Consider the following 23368-nt stretch of genomic DNA (forward strand, 5'->3'; position numbering starts at 1 on the left):
AAAATAACTGCTGCGTCTGTGTGTAGATGAGAGAATCAAAGTGTATGCGTGTTGTACACAACGCACACGCTACATTGATTAAGGCCAAGCATGCGCCCTTAAAATAGCATATGAATAACATGCGCAACGCGCCACTGACTTTAAACTGTTTTTTTTTCGGTCAGTGGCGCAATTGTTTTCTAAACCTGTAAAATAGCATGAGGGAACGTTTGCGGCGGAACACGCCTTCTCTTTGCGCTGAACCGCCCCGGGGGCGATCTTTTTTTTCCCAGGATGGTAGGGGAAGACTCATGAATATTCATTAGGGAAGTCATCCCTGATTGGTCTGATGACCTACCCCTAACCCCACCCCTAAACCTACCCGCCACTGGGGGTCTGATGACCTACTCCTAACCCCGCCCTAAACCTACCCGTCACTGGGGTTAAGACCAATCAGGGATGACTTCCCTAATGAATATTCATGAGTCTTCCCCTACCATCCTGGGAAAAAAAAAGATCGCGCCCCGGGGAGCTCAAGTGTATTTCTTAGTTAACCGACGTGCATCTGTGGAGGGAAAAGTCCGCTTTGCGCGGGTGCAAAATAGGAATGATACATGCGTCGGTGTACAAAGTCAATTGCGCTGGGTGCAAGATAGGGCCCTGAGAGTAAAGGCACATAGGCTATTTTAGCCGTTTGACTTCTTAACTTCTAATGTGCCTGTCATCTACTTCCCATTAGCCAAGCTCACTGACCTCCTCCAGTATGAAGCCAATGGGTGAGACAAATTGAACCATCATACATGAAGAGAAAGTGCAGAATAACTGCAGCTTTGCTGTACATAGCACGATCTATAATTACATCTCCAGCTATCAAGATCCAATCGGTCCTGTCTCCCTCTTCCCACTTCAAGGGAATCCAAGTGGGGATGGTGAGGAATTTAAAAGGCTGAAGCATTCAAACCTCTGCCAGGGAATTATTCATCCCCAATTTCTCCTGTTAAGGCGAGACACTACAGGTGAATAAGGTAACATTTTAAAAGACAAAGCCAGGTGCAAAATTCTTTTTTCATTTTGTTTACACACAAGATGAAAATTTCAGGATATATTCTTAAATCAAAATATTTTTTTTGATTAAAATGTCACATAAATCAGGCCAGGAATGATTTATTAACAAATTCCTCTGAAAATATCTTCAGAATACTGCTAAGTGTATAACTGGAAAGTTTGGTGTACACAGGTGCTACATAGGCTGAGATGTTGGTACTGGAGAATGACAAAAAAACGCAAAAAAACTCATTTTGAGAAAACGGCAGTTAAAGATTTAAATAGCTCTAAATGAGATTTTGTCTTTGGACATTCACGATTGGTTACTGATAGAAAGGAAATGCCCATATTTGGGTTACATAGCGTTCTGCAGGAGACTCAGAGCTTTACATCGATCCTGGTCATGACAGACTTGTCGCGTTGGAATGCTAACTTCCTGGTAAATTCGGGAGAATACTTACTGCCGCAAGTAAACAAAATGTAATAAAATAAACATCTTAATGTATATTTTCAATGTTTTCTTTATAGCAGCTTGAAAGAACACATATTGAAGGAGTAAACTAGCCCAAAATCTCAAAACTGACCACTGCATGAAAAATCAATGTTTTTGCCTGCCGTGTCTCGCCTTAAAGACTCAGAATGCAGAAAAGCAATAGACATTACAGGGTAATGCCTTGTGCTTTGACTCTCTCTCTCTCTCTGTGTGTAATTGCTTTGCATCAAATGTGTAATCATCTCATCCAAGTATTCACATCAGAGTGCTAATGGGCCCATTGAAGCCAATCATACCAGGAAACTTTAACAAAAGATGCCTCGATAAATGTCCTCTCAGCATCAGCCCACGAATCGGCAAAATGACCAGGGTGATCTGTTTTCTAGAGCATATAAATTCATTGTGTTTTTGGATAGTCAGATGTATGAATCCTCTGGTCATGATCTCCACAAGGATAATGAAACCTGAATTTGCAGGGCTTGATAAACATACAAAATATTAAAGCTACACTGTGTAATTTTTTAAGTTGATTCTTAGCAAAAAACACTTTGTTCTTTCAAAATGATATGTGCTCATTAATGTGTAATTACTTCTACCAACTAATCAAGTATTCTCGTAAGCGTAGAATCTGCCATTTAGAATACATACGAGCGAGTCGCTCGAATGGCGGCAGCCATGTTGCGCCTCCATCTTGAAAATACATTAGCCAAAGAGGGACATACCTGGAAATTCAAGCTTCGCCTTTCGCGTTTTTACACTCAGTGGCACCGTGACGAATGCGAGGGGGAGATTACTTGCGACTGCCGGCAGATTTGAAATAATACGGCCACCGTAGGAGTTAAAACGCCATCGGAATGGGAGGGGGCTAGAAAGTAATATTCAGTTGGTAGTCATAAACAATTTCACCGCCAGACGGGAGAAAATCCTACAGTGTAGCTTTAAGTAATATTTAAGTAAAATCTAAAATCATAAAAATATATAAATAAATATTCATAACATTTAATAATACAAATACTATAAAGACATTTAATCCACAATTTACATAACATTTACATTATAGGGACTTTCATTATGCTGATATTGTAAAAAAATTTCTCTCTATCCAACCGTACACAATCAGAACAACTTTTTACGCAAGGATCCTGACGAATACTAATGATATCACATCGAAATTACACTGTGCTTTGAACACGGTCTGACTGTGATCTTCCCATATGAAAAGAGGTAATACTGTTTCTTTCTCCCTCGGCCACACTTTCACTAGCCGCACTCGCTGCCTTCCGCTCCTCAGACAGAAACAGTTAGTGAAGTGAACGGTCTCCTCATTCTTTATTTAATGATAAATCATCACTCTATATGGGTTACTGGGCCTCCGTTTGCCGCCCGCCTGACCGCTTTTGATTGTTTCACAGCTCCTCAGATTCCACTCACTCTTACTTTACTGAGTAAATGCCATTGAATCGTGCTGTTTTCCGACAGCATATGGCTTTTAGCCACAGATACATTAATATATTAATAAACTAAGCCCTAGACACAGTTTTATCAAGCCCACTGATTTACAGACCAGCTAAAAGACTATAAAGCTTCTATAGCTGTGGTGTACTGGATTTGTTCAGTTGATAATCCACATCATACACTCACTCTTACAATAAATATTTAGCAATATGAGATCAAATGAATGCAATAAAAAGGAACGTACTGTAAGAAGAGCATCTCCATGACAACAGTGAATATTTCTGTGAGAAGAGAATTGCAAACGGTGTAATAAAGTGAACAGAAATGTCAGTGCAGTTAACCCTTTGTTGCATTTATTATTAAAATCAAAGGACAAACGTAATGTTTCTATTTACTTCAGAAAGAATCACTGCCAATATTGATTTGCGATATTATATATATTTCACTCCTTTCCACTCAACAGAAATAGCAAATAAATACTCCACAAGTACTTGGTGCATCACAAAATTCATCGGCTGTTTTGAATTTATTACTCTTGTGAGTAGAGGTCAAAGGTCAGAAGGCGATCCCCATGATGGTTTGGATGTCACTTCACATTCTGAATAGTTAAAATTGCTTTTGAATGATGAGGACACGATGTCATAAATAATGATGACTGTGATCAGTGGTTCAAATCAAGTGTAAATCTGCAACAATGAAAGGACATGAAGGTTGATTTACCTGTTGTAAACTGGCCCTCTAAATGTTGGGTCAAACTTGCGAGGTTCACCTATGGAAATAAAAAGGAAACATCTAACATTAATTAGGTATAAGAGATATGAGGTTTAGCAGGGAAAATCATAGACAAATATGAGGTACAGAGAGTCTCGGGCTTGATTTGTGATCGACTGACTGTATGTTATCCCACTTATTACTTATCACAACCAAAAAGTGGTTCCGGTACCCATATTGAGATCACTGCTGTATATCATCAATACATTAACAATCAAACCTGTTACAGTTGGGGAAAGAGCTAACATGATACAGCCTACTACTGTTTGTGGAAACATTCTCATTAAAAATGGTTGGGATTTCCCAATCTTTGTCACTGAGAGTGACTTCTTTTGCTTGCTACTGGTAAAGACGAGCGGATGACTGACAACTCGGAAGATTCAAGTAAAAATGGCAGATATTTTAAGAAGGAAAGAAGATACAGGATGGAAATCCTAAAGCTTGCTTATGTATTCTAGTTTTATCCCCTGCCGTTCCACCTGCCAGACTGTCTGTCAGTGAGGAATCTCTAAACTCTTGCCAATGCAAGACACTGTGTTTGGATTACGTCTCGATGGCTGTTCGATGACTACAATATGCTTTGTTAAAGTGACTGCTTCAGCTTTTACAGGAACGAGGAATTGCTGAAATTGATCTCCTGTGAATTTGTTTGAGGAAACAATTATGCTAATTTTCAATTTTCATTAAATATACATACAGTCCTGTATATGAATCACTGGGTTTGCTGTACATTTCATTTTAGGCAAAATAACAACAACAATAAACCAATCTCATGTGACTAAACGAATCACTAAGGCATCACTATCAACATTTCATCTTCCTTTGCTCAGAACCATGTGAACTGCACATCCCTCCTGGTATTTCCTGAATTGTTTTTTCTGCAGTCCAAATCATATTACTACCGCCATGCTCTACACCTTGTCTGAATTGGTCTGTCATCTGAGAAGTGACACTAAATCGATGGAGATGGCCGTGGCACATTTAGCAGAGTGACTGAGCATTCCATCAGCTCTGCACAATGGGCCTTTTCTCCCATCAGCCACCTGTTACGCTACAGTGAGCAGAGGGAGGCTTCTGGCACTTGCAATCAATGTGGACTGTGGCCATAGCGGGCAAGTATAACGTGGCGATGTTCCGTTTAATATAGCAATATGAAATATAAAATCATCCTATTTGTAAGGCAGAATTACGTTCCATTCAGGACACAGTTTGATTTGTATACCATCTTGAAATATTACACACACTTTCAAGTAAGTTGTGTGAGAGAGAATAGGTTTGTGGGCATGGTTTTATATAAATTAGTGATTTGTTTTAGTATTTTAACAGTTTCAAATTACTAAGTGGCCTTTTCATGGTATTTTATGGCAGATTTATTTGTGTATTTATTTGTGTGCTCTTTGATACCAATCTTTCATTTGAAAGTCACGTGTCTAGTATCTGTAAAACCGCATTTTTCCATCTTAAAAATATATCTAAATTACGTCATATGCTCTCATTGACAAATGCGGAACAATTAGTCCATGCGTTCATGACCTCAAGGCTAGATTATTGTAATGCTCTACTGGGTGGTTGCCCTGCACGCTTAATAAACAAACTACAGCTGGTCCAAAACGCAGCAGCTCGAGTTCTTACCAGAACCAGGAAGTATGACCATATTAGCCCGGTTCTGTCAAAACTGCACTGGCTCCCTATTAAACATCGCATCAATTTTAAAATATTGCTGATTACTTACAAAGCACTAAATGGTTTAGCTCCGCAGTACTTGAGCGAGCTCTTAACGCATTATACTCCTTCACGTCTATTGCGATCTCAAAATTCCGGCCAGTTGATAATACCTAGAATAGGGTGACCAACCGTCCTGTTTTCCCAGGACATGTCCTGTTTTCACGTCCTGTCCTGACCGTCCTGTCTGTTTTTTGTAAAGTGGTGAAAATGTCCTGGTTTTCATTATTTTTCATTGGGCCATTAAGTGTGTACTTTAAATACATGCTTGCCTTTGCACACAAAACATATGAAACCGACTTCGGCTTTGCCCCGTCTTATAATCAGCGCGTTCCTCAAATTCAATCCGCAGCGGCAAGCAGAGAGCACGTCAGAACACAGAGGCCTGTGTGTGTGTTCACTGTTCATCTCAGCCTCATTGGCCTGTCACACTGCTCTTCAATGTCAGAATATTTGAAATGACCAATCAAATCAAAGTAGGCGGACTTTACGTTCACAGACACAGAATTTCAATTTTAGCAGCGTGACTTGACCAGGACTCGACGGTCGACGCCTCAGTTTATATGTAAGTAGCTAACAGCGAAAAAAAAAAAAGCCCAAATGTAAATTCACAGATGATTTACAGAGAAAATTCCTGTGTTTTCGTTTCGGTCTGGATCCGTGTAAAGCAGAATGCTTGAACTGCAAAGCTGGCACGTACGTGTCAGTGTCAAATAAAGGTGCTAGCGATCTAGAAGCCCACATAAAGAAATTATAGGCTACAAGAGAACATCAGGAGGATTGAAATATATATATATATATCTTTTTTTATATACTGAAATAGTGTAGTAGATTTTTTTATTTTAGTGGTAGATTCTTAACCTATGACCATGAAAAGAAATATTGTTGTCATGTAAAAGGTGTTAAAAGCTAAACTTTTTTTTTTAATAGTAGGCCTATTCTATTGTTTCGGTCCAAACGTTGAATGGAAAGGATGTATTACTTTATGTATTAAAGTACAATAACATAGTTGCAAGGTTGTGAACGCATTATTTGTCAATTATTTTTTTATGCATTCACCCCAACCACGCCCCCAATCCCTTAACCACGCCTCCCAGACCACGCCCCCGTCCATCAACCACGCCCCAGTCCTGTTTTCTGAAAATAAAATATGGTCACCCTAACCTAGAATATCTAAATCGACTGCTGGCGGTAGATCCTTTTCCTATTTAGCACCAAAACTTTGGAACAGCCTTCCTACCATTGTCCGGGAAGCAGACACACTCTGTCAGTTCAAATCTAGATTAAAGACACATCTCTTTGACATAGCGTTCACATAATACATTATAGACTTCTATAATTCAATATTAGGCTGCATAGATTAGGTCAGCTGGAACCGGGAACACTTCCCATAAATCCTGATGTACTTGTTACATCATGAGAAGAATGGCATCTACGCTAATTTTAGTGTTTTTGTTTATCCCAAGGTTTTCCCGCAGCCTGCCGGATCCAGGCCGTTTCCAGATCTGATGAAGGACCTTCGCCTGGACCCGATGTCAACGCAGTGCTGAAGTGCCAACTAGTCTCTCCCTATGGAGGATCCCTTTCCCACTCTACAGATAACGCGTCGTCGGGAAAACTCAATTTGCGTATCTACCCCGAATTGATAAAATAAAATAAAATTCTGAATCAAAACTATAAGGAAACACCGGTAATTTGTTTAGGCTTGGTTTGCAGGGAATTCCAAACCTGCACACATATATTCAAACGCACATAACTATAGAACCCGTTCTTAATGCGCATCTGAACGCCATCAGCGTTTCTCACAGGTTCGCGTTTAAAGTCTGTGTAGAGAGAATGGTGTCGTCTTGGCGGCCCTAATTTAATAACAAATGATCGTTGCGACGGAAGCGAATCAATCAAAACTAACTTTAGCTGGAAAATAACTTTATTAAAGAACCGCTATAAAGCCAAAACAATCTTACGTTAAATTATACATTTATCTCTGTAAAGCTGCTTTGAGACAATCTACATTGTTAAAAGCGCTATATAAATGAAAATGACTTGACTTGACGTGTAAAATTTTGCAATACTTCACTAAAAATTAGAGTGTTCTTTGTATTAAAGGTACATTTATATATACAGATGAACACTGTTCAAATAAAAAATGTATTGTATTGTGATGATTAAGAGGAAATTAAGTGATTGAAGCACACGCCCCCTTTGTCTGAACGAATGAATGGATGTGTAATTAAATTAGTGCATCCAGGTGAAGGGGGAGGAGTGGAGGACTATTTATTGAGGTGTGGAGTTCTGCTCGGGAGAGAGGTGGGAGAGCTCTCACTTGGGTACCTGTTTGACGGCCGCTCGCGGTAACTAGTACCACCGGCGGTGAAGATAGCCAGCCAGTGGGGGGTAAATGTAGACAGATAGGGACTCTGCTTGGATTTAGGAGAGCTCTGGACACATGTACTCTGCTATCAAGTTAAAGAGACTGGAGAGGGCGATCCTGTTTGTTTAAGGACGGTCCCCGATTTCTGTGTGCATCTATTGGATGCGAGCCCGTCTACGTGGACCTGTCGAAGATTGAGGATTTCCGGTAGCCCGCCCCTCCTTATCGGACGGGAGCTGGACTGTTTCACGGGACATTGTATCAACAACCCAAGGGGGGTAACACGTTTTTAAGAGCCTATCATGTTTTGAACTTAATAAAGAATTTTGTACGTTTCACATACCATTCGAGTGTGTTTGATCTCTGCTTCCCTAGCATTTTGTTCGGTTGTTACACTGGTGGCAGCGGTGGGATTTAATCCCTTATAATAATAAAACAGCCGGACAATGCAGGGTAGCGGAGAGGGGCACTGGGATGTGGCGGTCACTCCATCTACTTCAGCAGCAGCTGTTGCTGCGCCTTCGATTCTGACCACAGCTGCTTTATCAAACATGTCTATTGCACGTCCAGTATTTATGCCGGAGACTTTTACCGGCATGGGTCGAGAATGGTCTGACTGGATGGAGCAGTTTGAGATGGCAGCTGTGGTGAATAATTGGAATGATGGAATTAAATTAAAATTTATGGCACTTTTATTATCGGGGCGGGCTCGAGATATTTATAGTGGCCTTTCGGTAGAGGCTAAACGTAGTTATGTTTTATTGAAGGATGCGTTAGGTAAATGTTTTGAACCATGTGAAACTGCAGAATGGAATCGCGTTAGCTTCTCAACACGAAAGCGCATGCCGAACGAAACTTTACGCGAGTTTGGTAATGCGCTGCGAAGGCTGGCGACTAAAGCGTATTCTTCAGTAGGAGCGGATACACAGGATTTGTTGGCTAGAGATCATTTTATTGCGCATGTGGGAAATGGGGAGACGCGTATTCGATTGCGCAGTGTTAAACCTATCACTCTGGAAGAAGCAATTAATATTGCAAGCGAATATGAACTTATCCAGGGGTTAGAACAATGCACGATTACACCTGATGCTCGAGTGCGTGAGTTACACATTTCTGCGGCAGAAAGTAAAGTAGATGCGCTGACTGAAGTAGTGGATGCGCTGCGTAATGAAGTTCAGACGTTGAAGAAATCTGTACAACAATTTTGTGAGGCAGTCCCCACATTAAGGAATAGCAGTGTTGAACCGTTAAGTTTAAGTGGGGTGGGGAGAAGGCAGGGGCAACCCTTAGGAGGTGGTTGTTGGGAATGTGGATGTAATCGGCATATTAGGAGAGACTGTCCTTATGTGCAGGGAAACGGGAGGGGGCAGGCATCATAGGCCGAATGCCTGCCCCAATGCAAGATAATTTTTTTCAGTTGGCCTCACCGGTCCAAGGCAATCCTGGGATTTACCTTGCTGCTAAATTAGGTGGGTGTGATGTTAAGTTGTTACTCGATACCGGTGCACAGGTCTCAATAATACCGAAACAGAGATGGCTTACTATTACGAATGGCGGGGCTTACCTTGAACATCATGAGGGCGTGGTTAGAGTGGCCAACGGGGGGAGGATGCCGATTTTGGGTCGCTGGCAAACGGTGTGCCAATTTGACACCCTAACTGTCATTACAGAATTTCTTGTCGCAGATTTGGAGCCTCAGGAAATTTTACTGGGCTCTGACTTTTTGCTAAAATATGGTGTTATTATTAATCTCGATCAAAAAAACTGTCGGGTGATGGGAAAACAGATCCCCCTCTTGGTTGGAAATAATAATATTATACAGTCCTGTGATGTAACTGTCCACGCGGATACATCAGTTCCACCTCGTAGTGAAGCGTTGATTACAGGGGCAGTGCATGGGGCGTCTGATAGTTTGCAGGGTATGTTAGAGCCGTCTCCCTCCCTTTATAACCATTGCGACCTTTTTGTGGCCAGGGTAGTGTGTCGGGTGGAGCAGGGGGTTTTGCCCGTTCGGGTAATTAATGTCACTGATGACACGCATGTTCTAAAGCGTGGAATGAAAGTAGGCAAACTATTTTTTGATGTAGTGGTAGAGGGAGGAGGTGTGGCTAGATAGTTCGCCTATATCCTCTGTGGACACGCTCATGGACCGGTTGAATTTACAGGAAAAGGGCTTTGGGGAGACTGAGACGCGCGCGGTGCGTGAGTTATTAAGCAAGAATTCGTCAGTCTTTAGTATGGGCGATGCAGACTTGGGGCGGACGAAATTAATAACGCATCAGATCGAAACTGGGGATGTTAAACCTATTAAATTACCCCCGCGCCGTGTACCTCTCCATTTACAAGATGAAGTGAATGAGCATATTAAGAATATGCAGGTAAATGGAATTGTACAGCCGTCATGTAGCCCGTGGGGCGCACCTGTGGTCCCGGTACGGAAGAAGGACGGTGCGCTGTCACGTTCGTTCTATGCCACGACGCTTCCTACGCTACGTCCTACGTCATACACCAGCATCCATCTCCGTGAACGCGCGTCGACCGCTACCGGAAGCCAGTTATTTTCGTTTATAAAGTTTTAAATATGTATATTTTTACCACAAAACCGCACAGATTACCCTCAGAAGGCCTTCGTTTATCCCCCTGGAGCCGGATGGATTACTTTTGTGAAGGATGCATGCACATTTTGGGACTTGAAGGAGGTGGACCCCATAGCTTCACATTATAACCACTAAAAGATCTAAGACATTTTCTAAAATAACTGAAAATGTGTTCGTCTGAAAAAAGATTGACATATACATCTCGAACAGCTTGAGGGTGAGTAAATCATGGGTTAAATATCATTTTTGGCCGAACTATCCCTTTAATATGATAATTAAAAACCGATAGACTGATGAAAATGCGGGACATTTTCTCAATATGCGACGTGCGGGACAAGGGGTGAAAATGCTGTGCGGTACAACGCAAAACGGGATGGGTCGGGTGGTCACCCTAATCTCAAACCTTTACCACATGTAAACACTGTGGATCTTTTATTTAATCTACTTTTTATTTTCGACCTGCCACAAGAGGAGGGACCTCAATTATCCACAGCATGACCATCTGACATTTGAATACAAAACAAAAACTGCAGTGGCTATCCAGTCATCCCCTTGGGACGGTTCTAAGGTTCTATCTATCTCTAAGAATATGTGAATAACAAAATTTTGACAAAAATGTCATATAGAACCTTATAATTCCAAGGGGATGCAGTGTAGCTGTGAATGAAAGATGGCAGCCCACCTCCTTATAAATTCCCCTCAAGTACCCGACTCTCAGAGTGGAGGAGGGCTGCAATTCAAGAGTAATTAGAGTTAAGAAAGTTAAAAGTCGCTGGAGATGTGGCTTATGATTTAATTCTGCTCTGGCATAGGGCCTTCAGCACTACACACTGATTAAAACAAACAAAGCTAGCATTGTGCATTCACCTTCCTCCACACTCATTCCTTCAGAGGTATTCAATCAATACGGCCCATTAGAGACCACGCCACATACAAGAAAGTCAATATCAAACACAGAAAACATGCACAACACAATGCAGTGCACATTAACACACCCTCAGGAAACTAAGACAAATTCTCATTAAACCACTTTTAATAGAGAACTACATATACTGTGACTATCTAACACAACTTTAACTGTCAGTAATGCAAAGCAATACAGATATGCGTGACATTTTCTTTTTGATCCAATACTAAGGTCAAAATCAATTTTAATACTGAATCATTTCAGAGATTTCTGGGGATAAAATGGGTCTTTAAAGCCATTATGATCATCGAACAGGGATAAACTGCAAATGATCAGACTTATTTATTTATTAAAAACAGTTAGTGCAGAGGTGACGCACAAAACAGCAAATGTAGAACAAATAAAAGGGAATAGATTCCCACACAATGATATTGAAGACAACACAACGCACAAATAAATCAAATAAAAATAGTCCCACACCATATATCACCCATCTGGCTAATTTATCAATAGTTATGTTTTTTTTGTCTAGTAGACCATGAACTGAAATTGAATTAATTTGTTTGACAAGAAGATTAATTTGTTTGCCATTCTGTCACGTATGGTTGAAGTAAAGCGCGTGAAGATGAGGAATCAAACGAAAACTGTCTTTAATAGATCCAAAAACACAATACTCAGGTGATCGCAGGAGAAGAATGTAACTTAACCACTTGAACATTGAGGATACCGTCTGACATGAAGGAACAGAATGAAACTCAGGGCTTAAATACACGGGGAACGTCATCAAGGTGTGTAGAAACTAACTAACAGCCAGGGAAACTAACTAGGAACTCAGGCAGGCAAAACAGTAACAGAACACAGTGAAAATGAAAACAAAACATAGCCAGTATGAAAATATTGAGACTTTTTGTTGGGTAAAAGAATCCGAGATAATGTAATGCAATTGCACCACTGAAATAAATATTACAACAACACTTACATTTTAACTACGTTATATTATATACATACTACACTTTAAAAGTTTGGGGTCAGAAAGATTTTCTTTTGAAAGACATTAATGCTTTTACTAAACAAGGATACATTAAATGTAGCCTATCAAAAGTGACAGTTAAGACAAATCATCATATTAGAGTGATTTCTGTGACACTGAAGAGAATTCAGCTTTGCATCACAGGAATAAATTAAGATGACTTTTTTAATCCAATGTAAATGCATGTTCCAGTTACATTTAATTTTAACTTTTTTTTTAAATCAAACTATCAAAACACCCATAATTCTATTTTGTAACACTAAACAATGTGATTAATGTTCTATTTATTAAAACCAATGAAGTAACAAAAACCTTCACAGATCTTGTTTAAGTCATTTCAAGTTATCTAAGTGAGTTTTTTTTTTTACTTACTTCTTAACTAGTCTTCCCATTTAAGGAGAACTTTTTTTGTACATTTGGAGTGCTGTCAGTACAGAGAACATCGACAAAAATCGGTGTTGCCTACACCGAGTTATCCTCTTTTTAAAATTTGCACCCTGTTGACTTCAATGGGGCAAGTTTTAAACCTGCTTTTAGGCTCTTAACATCCTTGATGTGTCATTACAAGTGCACAGGTCATGTGAGTGATTCCTTCGGAGTGAACGCGGGTGAATCTGACTGCAGTAGATGTGAAAGATATATATAAAAAATGATGTTTATTCAGCCAGTGCAAATACCTGTATTTACATCCTGTTTTCGGTCGAAGTCCACAGTAGTCGATTGTCGAGTTCACGCGCGTGATCATAGGTACTAAACCTATGCGTGAACCTATATGTGAACTCGACAATCGACTACTGTGGACTTCGACCGAAAACAGGATGTAAACACAGGTATTTGCACTGGCTGAATAAACATCATTTTTATTAATATCTTTCACATCTACTGCAGTCAGATTCACCCGCGTTCACTCCGAAGGAATCACTCACATGACCTGTGCACTTGTAATGACACATCAAGGATGTTAAGAGCCTAAAAGCAGGTTTAAAACTTGCCCCATTGAAGTCAACAGGGTGCAAATTTTAAAAAGAGGATAACTCGGTGTAGGCAACACCGATTTTTGTCGATGTTCTCTGTACTGACAGCACTCCAAATGTACAAAAAAATGAGCTCAATGTTAAAATTGACCGGAGTTCTCCTTTAACTAACACCCTTTATTCATTCGGACCAATTCTCAAATATGGAATGCGCATGAAAACAACAAGAGGAGGAATTTATCGTGTGAACAGCCAGTCCTATCTTGATGAAGCCATTGCCTCCTCCTCTTACGTGACTTTTGCCCATTCTTTCTCAACTTAAGAGTAGGCTACTTCTTAGCATGGCTCAAAATACATCAGGCTCGCTCTACTGTGGTAAACATTCAGTGGATTTGGCCCAGAGCCAGAGCATTAATGAAAGCCCAGGAAATCCTGAGTTTAGCGGGGCTTCAGAGGTGCATGGATGGGTTCTTTTATCTCTCTATTTGGTGGAGTGGGCCTTCCGTAGGCGCTCCGAGAACGAGAGCTACTCATTACCGTCGGCACTGAAAATGACAAGCACTCATAACATCTTTATTCTTAGAACAAGCTTCACTATGGTGTCTCTACAGTAGGGTTGATGCATCACTGGTGAGAAGGACAACTTTTGAAGATCATGTTTTATTTCACAAAGTAAATAAATTCATATAATGCCCGTATTGGGAAAGATACACACAGGGCTCCTGTCGCATGTGTTGTTGGAAGTATATCAGGCTGTTTCTCTGTTTCTGTTCATTAGCGCAGAGCTGTTCTCACCATAACTGCCTATCATCACTGCTCAACTCCTCCTTAAGGACCATTCACACTGACAGTGCGGTTGCAGAGTCTAGCCTAAGGAGGTCTATAACACCTGGAGAAAGCCATCCATTAGTTATCTCAATGCTTCAGCTGCTGCCTCTGGAAGTAGGCAATTTCAGTTTTGCCATCTCATGGGTGCTCAGTTCTGCTCTCAGGTTGTTTTGAGACAAAAACCTGAGCTGGGGCTTATGTTAACCAGGGAAACTTTGTCTTCTCGTTTGTTATCTGCGGCTGTGAATGAAGCTAATGGCTGAAATATCAACAGAAAATCACCAAGGAAGATTAAAATGAATGCATATCTCCAGTGACCTGCTCATTCATTTTCATCCAAGTATGACCAAAGACAAAAACACTTTAGCAATGAGTAACTCCAAGTCATGGTAACATTGGTGTTATCATGAAGTATGCATGTTAAAATTTACCAATAAACTGATAATTATATATATAAAAAAAAGATAACTGGCCAGTATTAAGATATATAATACTAAAATAGATTAAACACTAAACACTAAAATCCAATCATTTTTAATGCTACAATTCAGGCATCATAACATTATAAGTCTCAGTATGAAAAAATAATATTCATTTTGAGATTTGCTAAAGAACACATTACACTTTACAGCTTTTCAATTGTTATTCTATGTAAACGCACTATAGATGGACATCTTTAACCGTTTCACTAACGTCTTTTGCAGCATATTCAATGAATCAGAATGCAAAAAAAGAATCAGTGATACTTTTTTTGTGTCATCATACAAATGTTTTTCCAGTGTGTGTGTGTGTGTGTGTGTTTTAAGGGGGATGGAAATGCGTAGCATCAAACACTAGTCCAAAACAGATGAATGAAATAACTTGCAGATCTCAAAAAAACTAAAAAAATCTGAAAAAAGATCCGCACACGAAAAGTGGCCAAAAAGCCCATTCGATTTTATTGTCCAGAGGCCACAAATAAATTGCAAAAGTGCAAAAAAGTGCAAAGTGCGCAAAACGTTTTCGGGTTCAACCCTTCACCAGTGCCACGTGTTTCCAAGCCATTTTCTATGGGATATAGTCAGATTCCGGACATTACCGCAGGTGTATGCTTGGAAACACATGCCGCTGATGAAGGGCTGAACCCGAAAACGTTTTGCGCACCTTGCACTTTATTTGTGGCCTCTGGACAATCAAATCTTATGAGCTTTTTGGCCAATTTTCATCTTTTTTCTGAGATTTGTGTTTGTTTAATTTTTTTTATTGTTGTCAATAAGTCATGACAATGTCAAAGGCCCAAAAAGATGCAAAAAAAGGCTCCATACACAGAAGGAAGCAAGTAAGAAAGACTGTCCTCATTTGCCAGGGATATGAAGGATTCAGGGTGAGATTTGTAAACACTACACCCCTCCATCCCCCACATCCTCTTATCCTGTTAAACAGGCCCAGTGTCTCTGTGTACCTTGGATACATGCTCAGAGACAGGATTGATTACTGTGGACAGGCTCATCCCAATCCCACAGCAACCTAGAGGGAAAACCCTGAAAGCGGACAGAGTTTACTTCTGTTGTACAGGTGTGCTCGACTGATGTCCTCTACAGGTGAAACTCTGGCCTGGATACTGATATGCTCACCAGAACTCTGGGTCTGATGTATACACTGAAGGAAGCCACAGGGGCCATTTAGAAAAGGAAACCCAAAATGATCACAGCCAACTCAATAGAACAGCTAAGTGAGAAACAAAAACAATTCTTGAAGTAAAAAAAAATCTTGCTATCAAATAGGTTGTAGGAATCGTTGTGTGCAAAACATTAGACACAAGAATTATATGAGCATTTGCATAAGGAGCCAGTGTAACTGATGGATGTCCTTCTCTGTATCTTAACACTGCTCGGCGGCTCCATGGAAACAGACATTTAATTCATCCGGGAGGCTTAATTACATTAGCTTAATGTGTGCCACTGCACGGATCTGCAACAATTTAGATGAAGTTAGACAGTTGATATTTACCTCAGCTTTAATACCAAAGGAATTGAGGTTTAAATTGGGATCACTGGGTGGTAGTTATTACAGGGATAAATCACAGAAAAGTTTGAATTCTGTTACCATTTACTGAGTCGGATGCATAAAAGATAGAAGAAATAAATACAGCCTCGACTCTTAAAAATACTGGAACTTTAGTGGAAAAAATACTTTTTTTCTTTTTAAAGAACTGTTCACTGAAATGTTCTTTGAGGAACTCAAAATTCTTCTACAATAAATAAATAAATGAATAAATAAATCATACTGAACCCAAATTTTTTGAATGTAATTGTGATTTTATATTTTATAATTGTTACTTTATTTCTTTTAATTGTGACTTTATGTTTCACAATATGACTTTTTACTGTAATTGTAACTTGATTTCTCTTTTTATCACAATTTTACAAACTTGATCTCATACTCTGAGGCAGAAACTGGCTTCCGTACTATTTATAAACATGTTTTTTTTTTCATCTGAGGAAGAAAACAGGATAGTTTCATAGCACGTTCAAGCTGACCTTTACATACAATGAAAGTGACAGGTGATCACAGCTATCAGGCAAAATGTTTAGTAAATAATTTAAAATTATTTGTTTGGCTTCATAAGACTTGGAATATATCACAAGTATGGACTAGTTTAATGATGCTCTTTTGGAACTTTTTTGTTCTGGTCCCCATCCACCCTCATTGTATGAAAAAGAGAGCAGCACATACATTTTGCTAAATATCTTATTTTGTATTCCACAGTAGAAAGTAAGTTGGATATTCTGGAAGAGGGTGAGTAAATGATGACAGGTTTTTGGGGTCAACTATTCTTTAAAAAATTAAAAATGAATGAGCCTCCTCATTAATATAAAAGAGCTGTGCCTGTGCTGGGTTTTCATTATTTCTGAAAGTGTTTTTTTTATATTTTTTATATTCTAAGTCACGAGTCACTGCCACGATTCTGAACAGACAACTAGCCAAAATAACATGCAATTTTCTAGAGGTTCTGACAAAATGTTAATTGCTGCAGTCTATTTAAAAAATATTTAATTAATCTGAATAAATCAATTAAAATAAAATCGTTTTGAATTAATGATTCAATGACTCACTTGTTTCATTACTGGATGAATCAGTGTTTTTGAACAAATACATGTTTTTAATAGTCACTTGTCCCGACAATGTAATTGATACAATCTTTATTTGAAACGTCAAGTTACTTTCAAAAGGTGATTTAACTGATTTTGATCGCAAAAGTAGTTTGCATACAAAGCTGTTTTTTAATTATAATATACAATACTATACAATAATAATAACCTTTTTATGATATAAGAGTAAAAAATTTAATGCTCCTCACTAGAGTTATTTTTCTAGCAAACTATCAAGTAATTTAATGGCTTTCCTTTATTATTTTGAAGGTTTCAAAAACATCTTGCCAAAGGACTGCAGTTGAAAATTATCCAGCTGGCTAACACTGGCACATTTACAGAAATGTTGATTAATGTGTGTTGTCCTTATAGAAAACGAGTAAAAGGTAAATGTGACGTCTTTCCGCGGTTGTAACACTGATTGAGCGATTACATGAGACAGGATTCATTTCAGAAAGTTGTACTGTATCTTTCAATATACCTTCTGATGTTCATTCATGTTTATTAGTGGTTAAGAGGAAGAGATGATCGGTTCAGTGCACTACAGCGTTCTGTCACGACACATTAGAGCACCAAAACTGCATTTCTTGTTTGACTTTTGAACCTATAGCCTATACATAACAACCGCTCTTTCTCAACAACGGCTCAGTGGCAGCCCCAACACAAATTTGAATCGCTGTGATCGCACCTGTCAAAGGCTTAATACACACAGGCGAATCGTTGTCATTTAGGAATAAGATCGTGCGAGTGTGTATTGCGATCTTTTAACGATTAATCGTACAGATCTAACATAGGGTCTTCCCAAAGATTCTCCTTAAATTTCAGGAATTTATAAGAAACGAACCCATTAGACAAGCTTCTTAAATTGGATGCCCTGCAGCACAACATATATTACCATTATCATAGCTTGTCAGAAACAGTTACATATAACACAGCTCCAGTGTGCATGAATGGCGTTGCAGCCGAGTGAGTGGCTGTTCAGCTTGGCAGGTACATGATAGGAGAAGGCAGTAAAGATAGTGGGCTGGGACCAGCTAACCCTTTCCAAATTCTTAAAATCATCTTTACTATTCACAAAACTGATCTCAGATCCCACTGGGTGACAGAGCTCACATCCAGACGTCCTGGGTCAGACCCGTGGAGTCGGGGGTTAGCTGGAGCTTTGCCTGATCCGGATTGAGCTCTCTGGTCCAGAGCGCAGCTCCACACGCATGCGGCCTCCCTCAGACAGGATTAAAACTCTGATTGGTCAGATCAGGGGATAACGGTGGTCAGCAGGAGAAGTGCTTGTCAGGTACCCGAGCAGCTGGACTGACAGATGATCCTGTTCGCTAATGTGTGAGAAATCTGGCAACAATGGAAGTAAATCCCAAAGCCGTAACTCAAAGTCGTATCAAATTATATCTACAGCCTCCCCGTTACACTGGAGAAGTAGATATACCTCATAGGCTCATTCAAACACCTGAGAATGTGATCCATGCATTTCACCAAAACAATAATATAGGCTATATATAAAAAAATAACATGCCATCTGTATACATTTTTAATAAATAATTTATATAAAATTAATATAAAATAAATACATTTAGAATATAAAATGCTATTATTATTATTAATTATGAATTGCACTAAATTAACATTAAATGGAAAGCCCTAATAATGTCGTGTACCAGCTTCTGCATATAAAACCATAGCATTGTCTTCCAGTGATGTTCAGTGGCTGATTGCATAAACTGTTTAGACTAGTCTTACTAGTTAGTCATTTAATTTTTTTCGTTGGTCGTAATTTTTGTCAGTTAGATACATCTAATTTGAATCCGAAAAGTAAGACCGATTAGCCCTTAGCTAACTGCTGGTTTGTCAGACTATTTCTTACGACACACACTGCATCTGGGTAAGAACTATATTTAGTTTGAAACTTGCTTTGCGACTGTTAAAAAAATTGTCAATATAGTATGAATGTGCGTATTCATACGCATTACATTCGCAACGTGTGACCTACGGCGTCAGTTGCATCACTTCACATCCATTCATTGGTCTCATGGGATAGTAAAGTGTCCAGTGAATTCGCACAACAGAATCTTGTCCAATGTTGTAGTACTTTTCACCTACTGTTTTATGAATACTATGAATTCGGACATGCTACTTGGCTCCAGGGGTGCCTTTAGATTACCAGAGGCCCCTGGGCTATGGCTTTACAGTAGGCCCCCCTATACCCCGAATAAAAATGTCACTAGTCCATTAGTCAATACATAGATCTTTCGGGGTCAGCCCTATGTTACAGGTAGGTTTAGGGGTGGGGTCAGGGGTAGGCCATTTGTGGGAACATTGTCTAAACCCCAGTTACGGGTAGGTTTAGGGGTGGGGTCAGGGGTAGGCCATTTGTGGGAACATTGTCTAAACCCCAGTTACGGGTAGATTTAGGGGTGGGGTCAGGGGTAGGCCATTTGTGGGAACATAGGGCTGTGGGAACATAGGCATGATCCCGATCTTTCAATTTGTGCTCATGTATGAATAAATTCAAACAACTAGAAACGTTTTTCCTTGTTTTTCTAGCTGAAAAGTCCCTGATAACATCAGTAAAATCCAACTTTTTGGAGAATGTCACTCTCGATAGATAGTTTTATTATTAATATTATTATTTTACCAAGGCTAGTTCTGAGAATGATTTTTAGAATTTGAGTGTTGATATATCCTGTTCACACAGCAACTTACAATAGCATCTCATATACTGTACTGTTTGTATAGACCTTTATTCCTTATTCAGGGCAGAGCCATGACAGGTATTAAAGCGAGGCTGTGAGGGATAGACTTATCGTGTTTTCCATGGTATCCGCTGTAAAAAGCTGTATAAAGCTCCAAGATCACTTTTTGCAGTGTTTTGTCAGCAGAACAATCCATTAAATAACAGTTAAACCCACTGAAGAGATAGGTTGTGTTTATCACTCACCGCCTTGCTTTCATTCCTGTTAAAAATCAAAGATAGCGCTGCTGTGAATAAGGTCTATGAATGTGCAATGGGATCTATCAACTGTAACCACATTGGCAATGTCTAAAGTAATATCAAATATGGCGATATAAAGAAAAAGTCAAGGCTTTAATATCTGAGTGAGAGCGGAGCATTTGAGTCGCGCATAACACAAAACTGACAGGAAAGTGACTGAATTTAAAACCTTCAAATGACACGCAGATTAAATCCATGCCTATTTAAGTTATGGAACCAGCATTCAGCAAAAAGTGTCTCTCTCGCATTGTATGATGTTACAGAAAACTAGATGTCCAGTTCAGTTCCGTTCACACAGCAGGCCTTCCCCAAAAATGCGTTAGTTCTGAAAATGTAAGGGTGTAAGTTTGGTTATAGAATGCTGTTGACTCCCATATATATAAAATAAATAATTATTTAAAAAAATAGAAGCCCGTACATGAATGCGTCCCTACTGTTTTCCACCTTCTATATAGTACAGTCTTAACATAGGTCCTTTCCCAAATGGCTAAACACTCTAAACACTTGCGGTCTTCCTACAAGTCCACACCTTTGTGACGTAACGGCGGTTTGACTGATGCAAATGAGACACCCTAGCGTCTCGTGGACTTTACAATAACACGTGCATGTGACGACACTGCAAGTCCACAAGACCGTAAGTGTATATGAAATGTGCCATTTGGAACAGGGCCATTTTTGGTGCGTTCAAGTCATGCCAAAAATATCGTATTTAGAGTTGAACGCACATGAATGCCACCACGAAGTTGTAAATACGAGTGGGAAGCTCAGGATTTTCTTTAAGCCCTGATCTTTACGAGTTGGCATGTCAGTGAGAAACATAGCGGAATACTGCAATATTTAGATGTATTTAGTAATACATTACAACAAAACTTTTCAACTGGTAAATACAAACTTCCCAGTAGTACTTGAACGCTCCATATGCAACTGGCACCAGATGACAAAACCTCTACAAATCCATAATCTTAAAATATAAAATTTGTGGAATGAACGTTATTTTTCACACAAACAACATGAACTTTGAAATCTAGTGGGTTTAAAAAAATACCGTAAATGATCAAATACAAGAACAAAATAAGAAGAGCCTGCTTCATGCACATTACCACAAAGCATCTATCATTAGTGGCTGGTTCACAAAAGGATCCTGTTTCACACGCAAATTTTGAGCATGCAGCTAAAATGCCATTTATGCTGCCTTTCCTACGAGTCAAAAGACATTTTACAGATCACAATGAAATATATAGCCTACTGTAGGCTATAACTCTCTTTCTCCTTCTCAGAGCTAACACTTCCTGCTGCACTAGTGAGAACTTGCTTTTCTTCTTTAGCATTTCTATAGTATAATTCTTTCCCCTATACCAGGGTTAGGCAAGTTCGGTCCTAAAGAGCCGCTGTCCTGCAGAGTTTAGCTCCAACTCTCATCAAACACACCTGAACAAGCTAATCAATGTCTTCAGGATTACTAAGGCTGCGTTTACACGTGGCCGGTTATTTTCATAAACGGACATTTCACCCTCTCCGTTTTCAGAAAAGTGTTCGTTTACACAAACCCGTGTATATGCCGTCAAGAGCATGCCAAACCTGTAGGTGGCAGTGTAACGAGAAGCTCAAGCCCATGTTAGCCAATCAGAATCCCGAAAATATAGGTCGCACCTTTGACGCAGTGCAAGTAGGTCGACTGCCTAAAACTCAGTTTTTCTCAGTTTACATGCAAACGTGCAAACAGATTTTCCAAAATTTCCACTCTGGCCGGAGTTTTTAGAAAGAATCGCTTTCAGAGGCGAATTCTCCGTTTGCGTGTAAACGAGGGGCACAATCGAAGGGAAATGTCTCCGTTTTTCAAAATAACCATGTACGTGTAAACGGGGCCTAAGGCTACAGGCAGGTGAGGGTTTTTTTCAGGGTTGGAGCTAAACTCTGCAAGACAGTGGCTCTTTAGGACTGAATTGCCTTCCCCTGCCCTATACCATCTTATATTACAAAAGTAGCATCTGAAATATGTATATATACCACCAAAAAATATGCATTTACTGCACAGAGCTGGCTTAAATACAGCTACAGAGAAATTATGCAAGCAGACATAATGTTGTAATGTAATTGTAAATAAAAACAATTTTAATACATGAAACACATACTCTGTCATGACATCAACAAAGTTTAAGTGGCTCCGTGGTTGAGAATTTGAACGGAATTGATGCGACAGATGTTGAATTGGACTCTTAACAAGAAGAGAAAATGATAGAATTACAACTTAAATTCACAATAACACAATTAACTAATTAATTAACTCTAACTAAACCTATATTTTTAATTAAGCCTTGGAGTAAATTAGAGCATTTTGGGATACTGATAGTTTAGGATACACACATGTATCCTCTTTGCTACTACAATTCAAATCCAGGCATTAAATTGGATTTTAAATGCATTCTCACTTCAATTCTGGTGTAAAGACGCTCTTAGAGTAAGATTACAGCTATTAAACTTGAGCCACTTCATGGAACTTATCAGGCACTTCCTTCCAAGAGCAAAACGTCGTCACCTCCTTTTGTGTCTCAGTCTAATCTACGGCCTCTCAATGAAGCGTAACTCTTCACGCAGTGAGCCCTGCCGCAAAAAGACTTACAGTTTTCCTCTTCTGAAAACAGAGGAAATTTGTTACGTGCCTATCACTACCATCATCATCATGAAGTTGCTTCCTGAATGGCACATTAAAGCGATGAGCTCTTACATAACAGCGGAGAAACACCCCCAGAATCACATGCCCACACGCCTCATCCCTCACAGCCTTCAAACTCAATTTTTATCTTTCTGTTTGTATGATTCTCTATTTTTCGGCTCAGAAAGCAAACTAATACATTTCAGAGCGGCAGAGTGTGCAATCCTGATTTAAATGTGAGGGAGCTTGAATCGAGCATGTAGTAGAACTATCATCTCTGGTCCGATTTTTATCCTTCTGTGTGTGGAGGTGCAGTTAGAACCAGTGAACCGTCACATCTTGGACAATGAGCCTGCGGCCTCTAGAAGGTGGAGTTTGATGTTATTTAAGCAGTGCCTTATGTTCTGAG

General features: G+C 39.5%; 1 protein-coding gene across 1 annotated transcript in view; it reads right to left on the reverse strand.

The window, feature by feature from the left end:
- The window catches only part of slc44a5a (solute carrier family 44 member 5a), a 93342-nt gene that overhangs the window by 45297 nt on the left and 24677 nt on the right, over positions 1-23368 (reverse strand). The window contains exon 2 of the mRNA XM_084412724.1: positions 3692-3740. Within this exon, the coding sequence (XP_084268850.1) occupies positions 3692-3740 (49 nt within the window). The remainder of the gene's footprint in view (positions 1-3691; positions 3741-23368) is intronic.

The sequence above is a fragment of the Rutilus rutilus genome (assembly GCF_951802725.1).
Source record: "Rutilus rutilus genome assembly, chromosome: 6".
Taxonomy (NCBI): Eukaryota; Metazoa; Chordata; class Actinopteri; order Cypriniformes; family Leuciscidae; genus Rutilus; species Rutilus rutilus.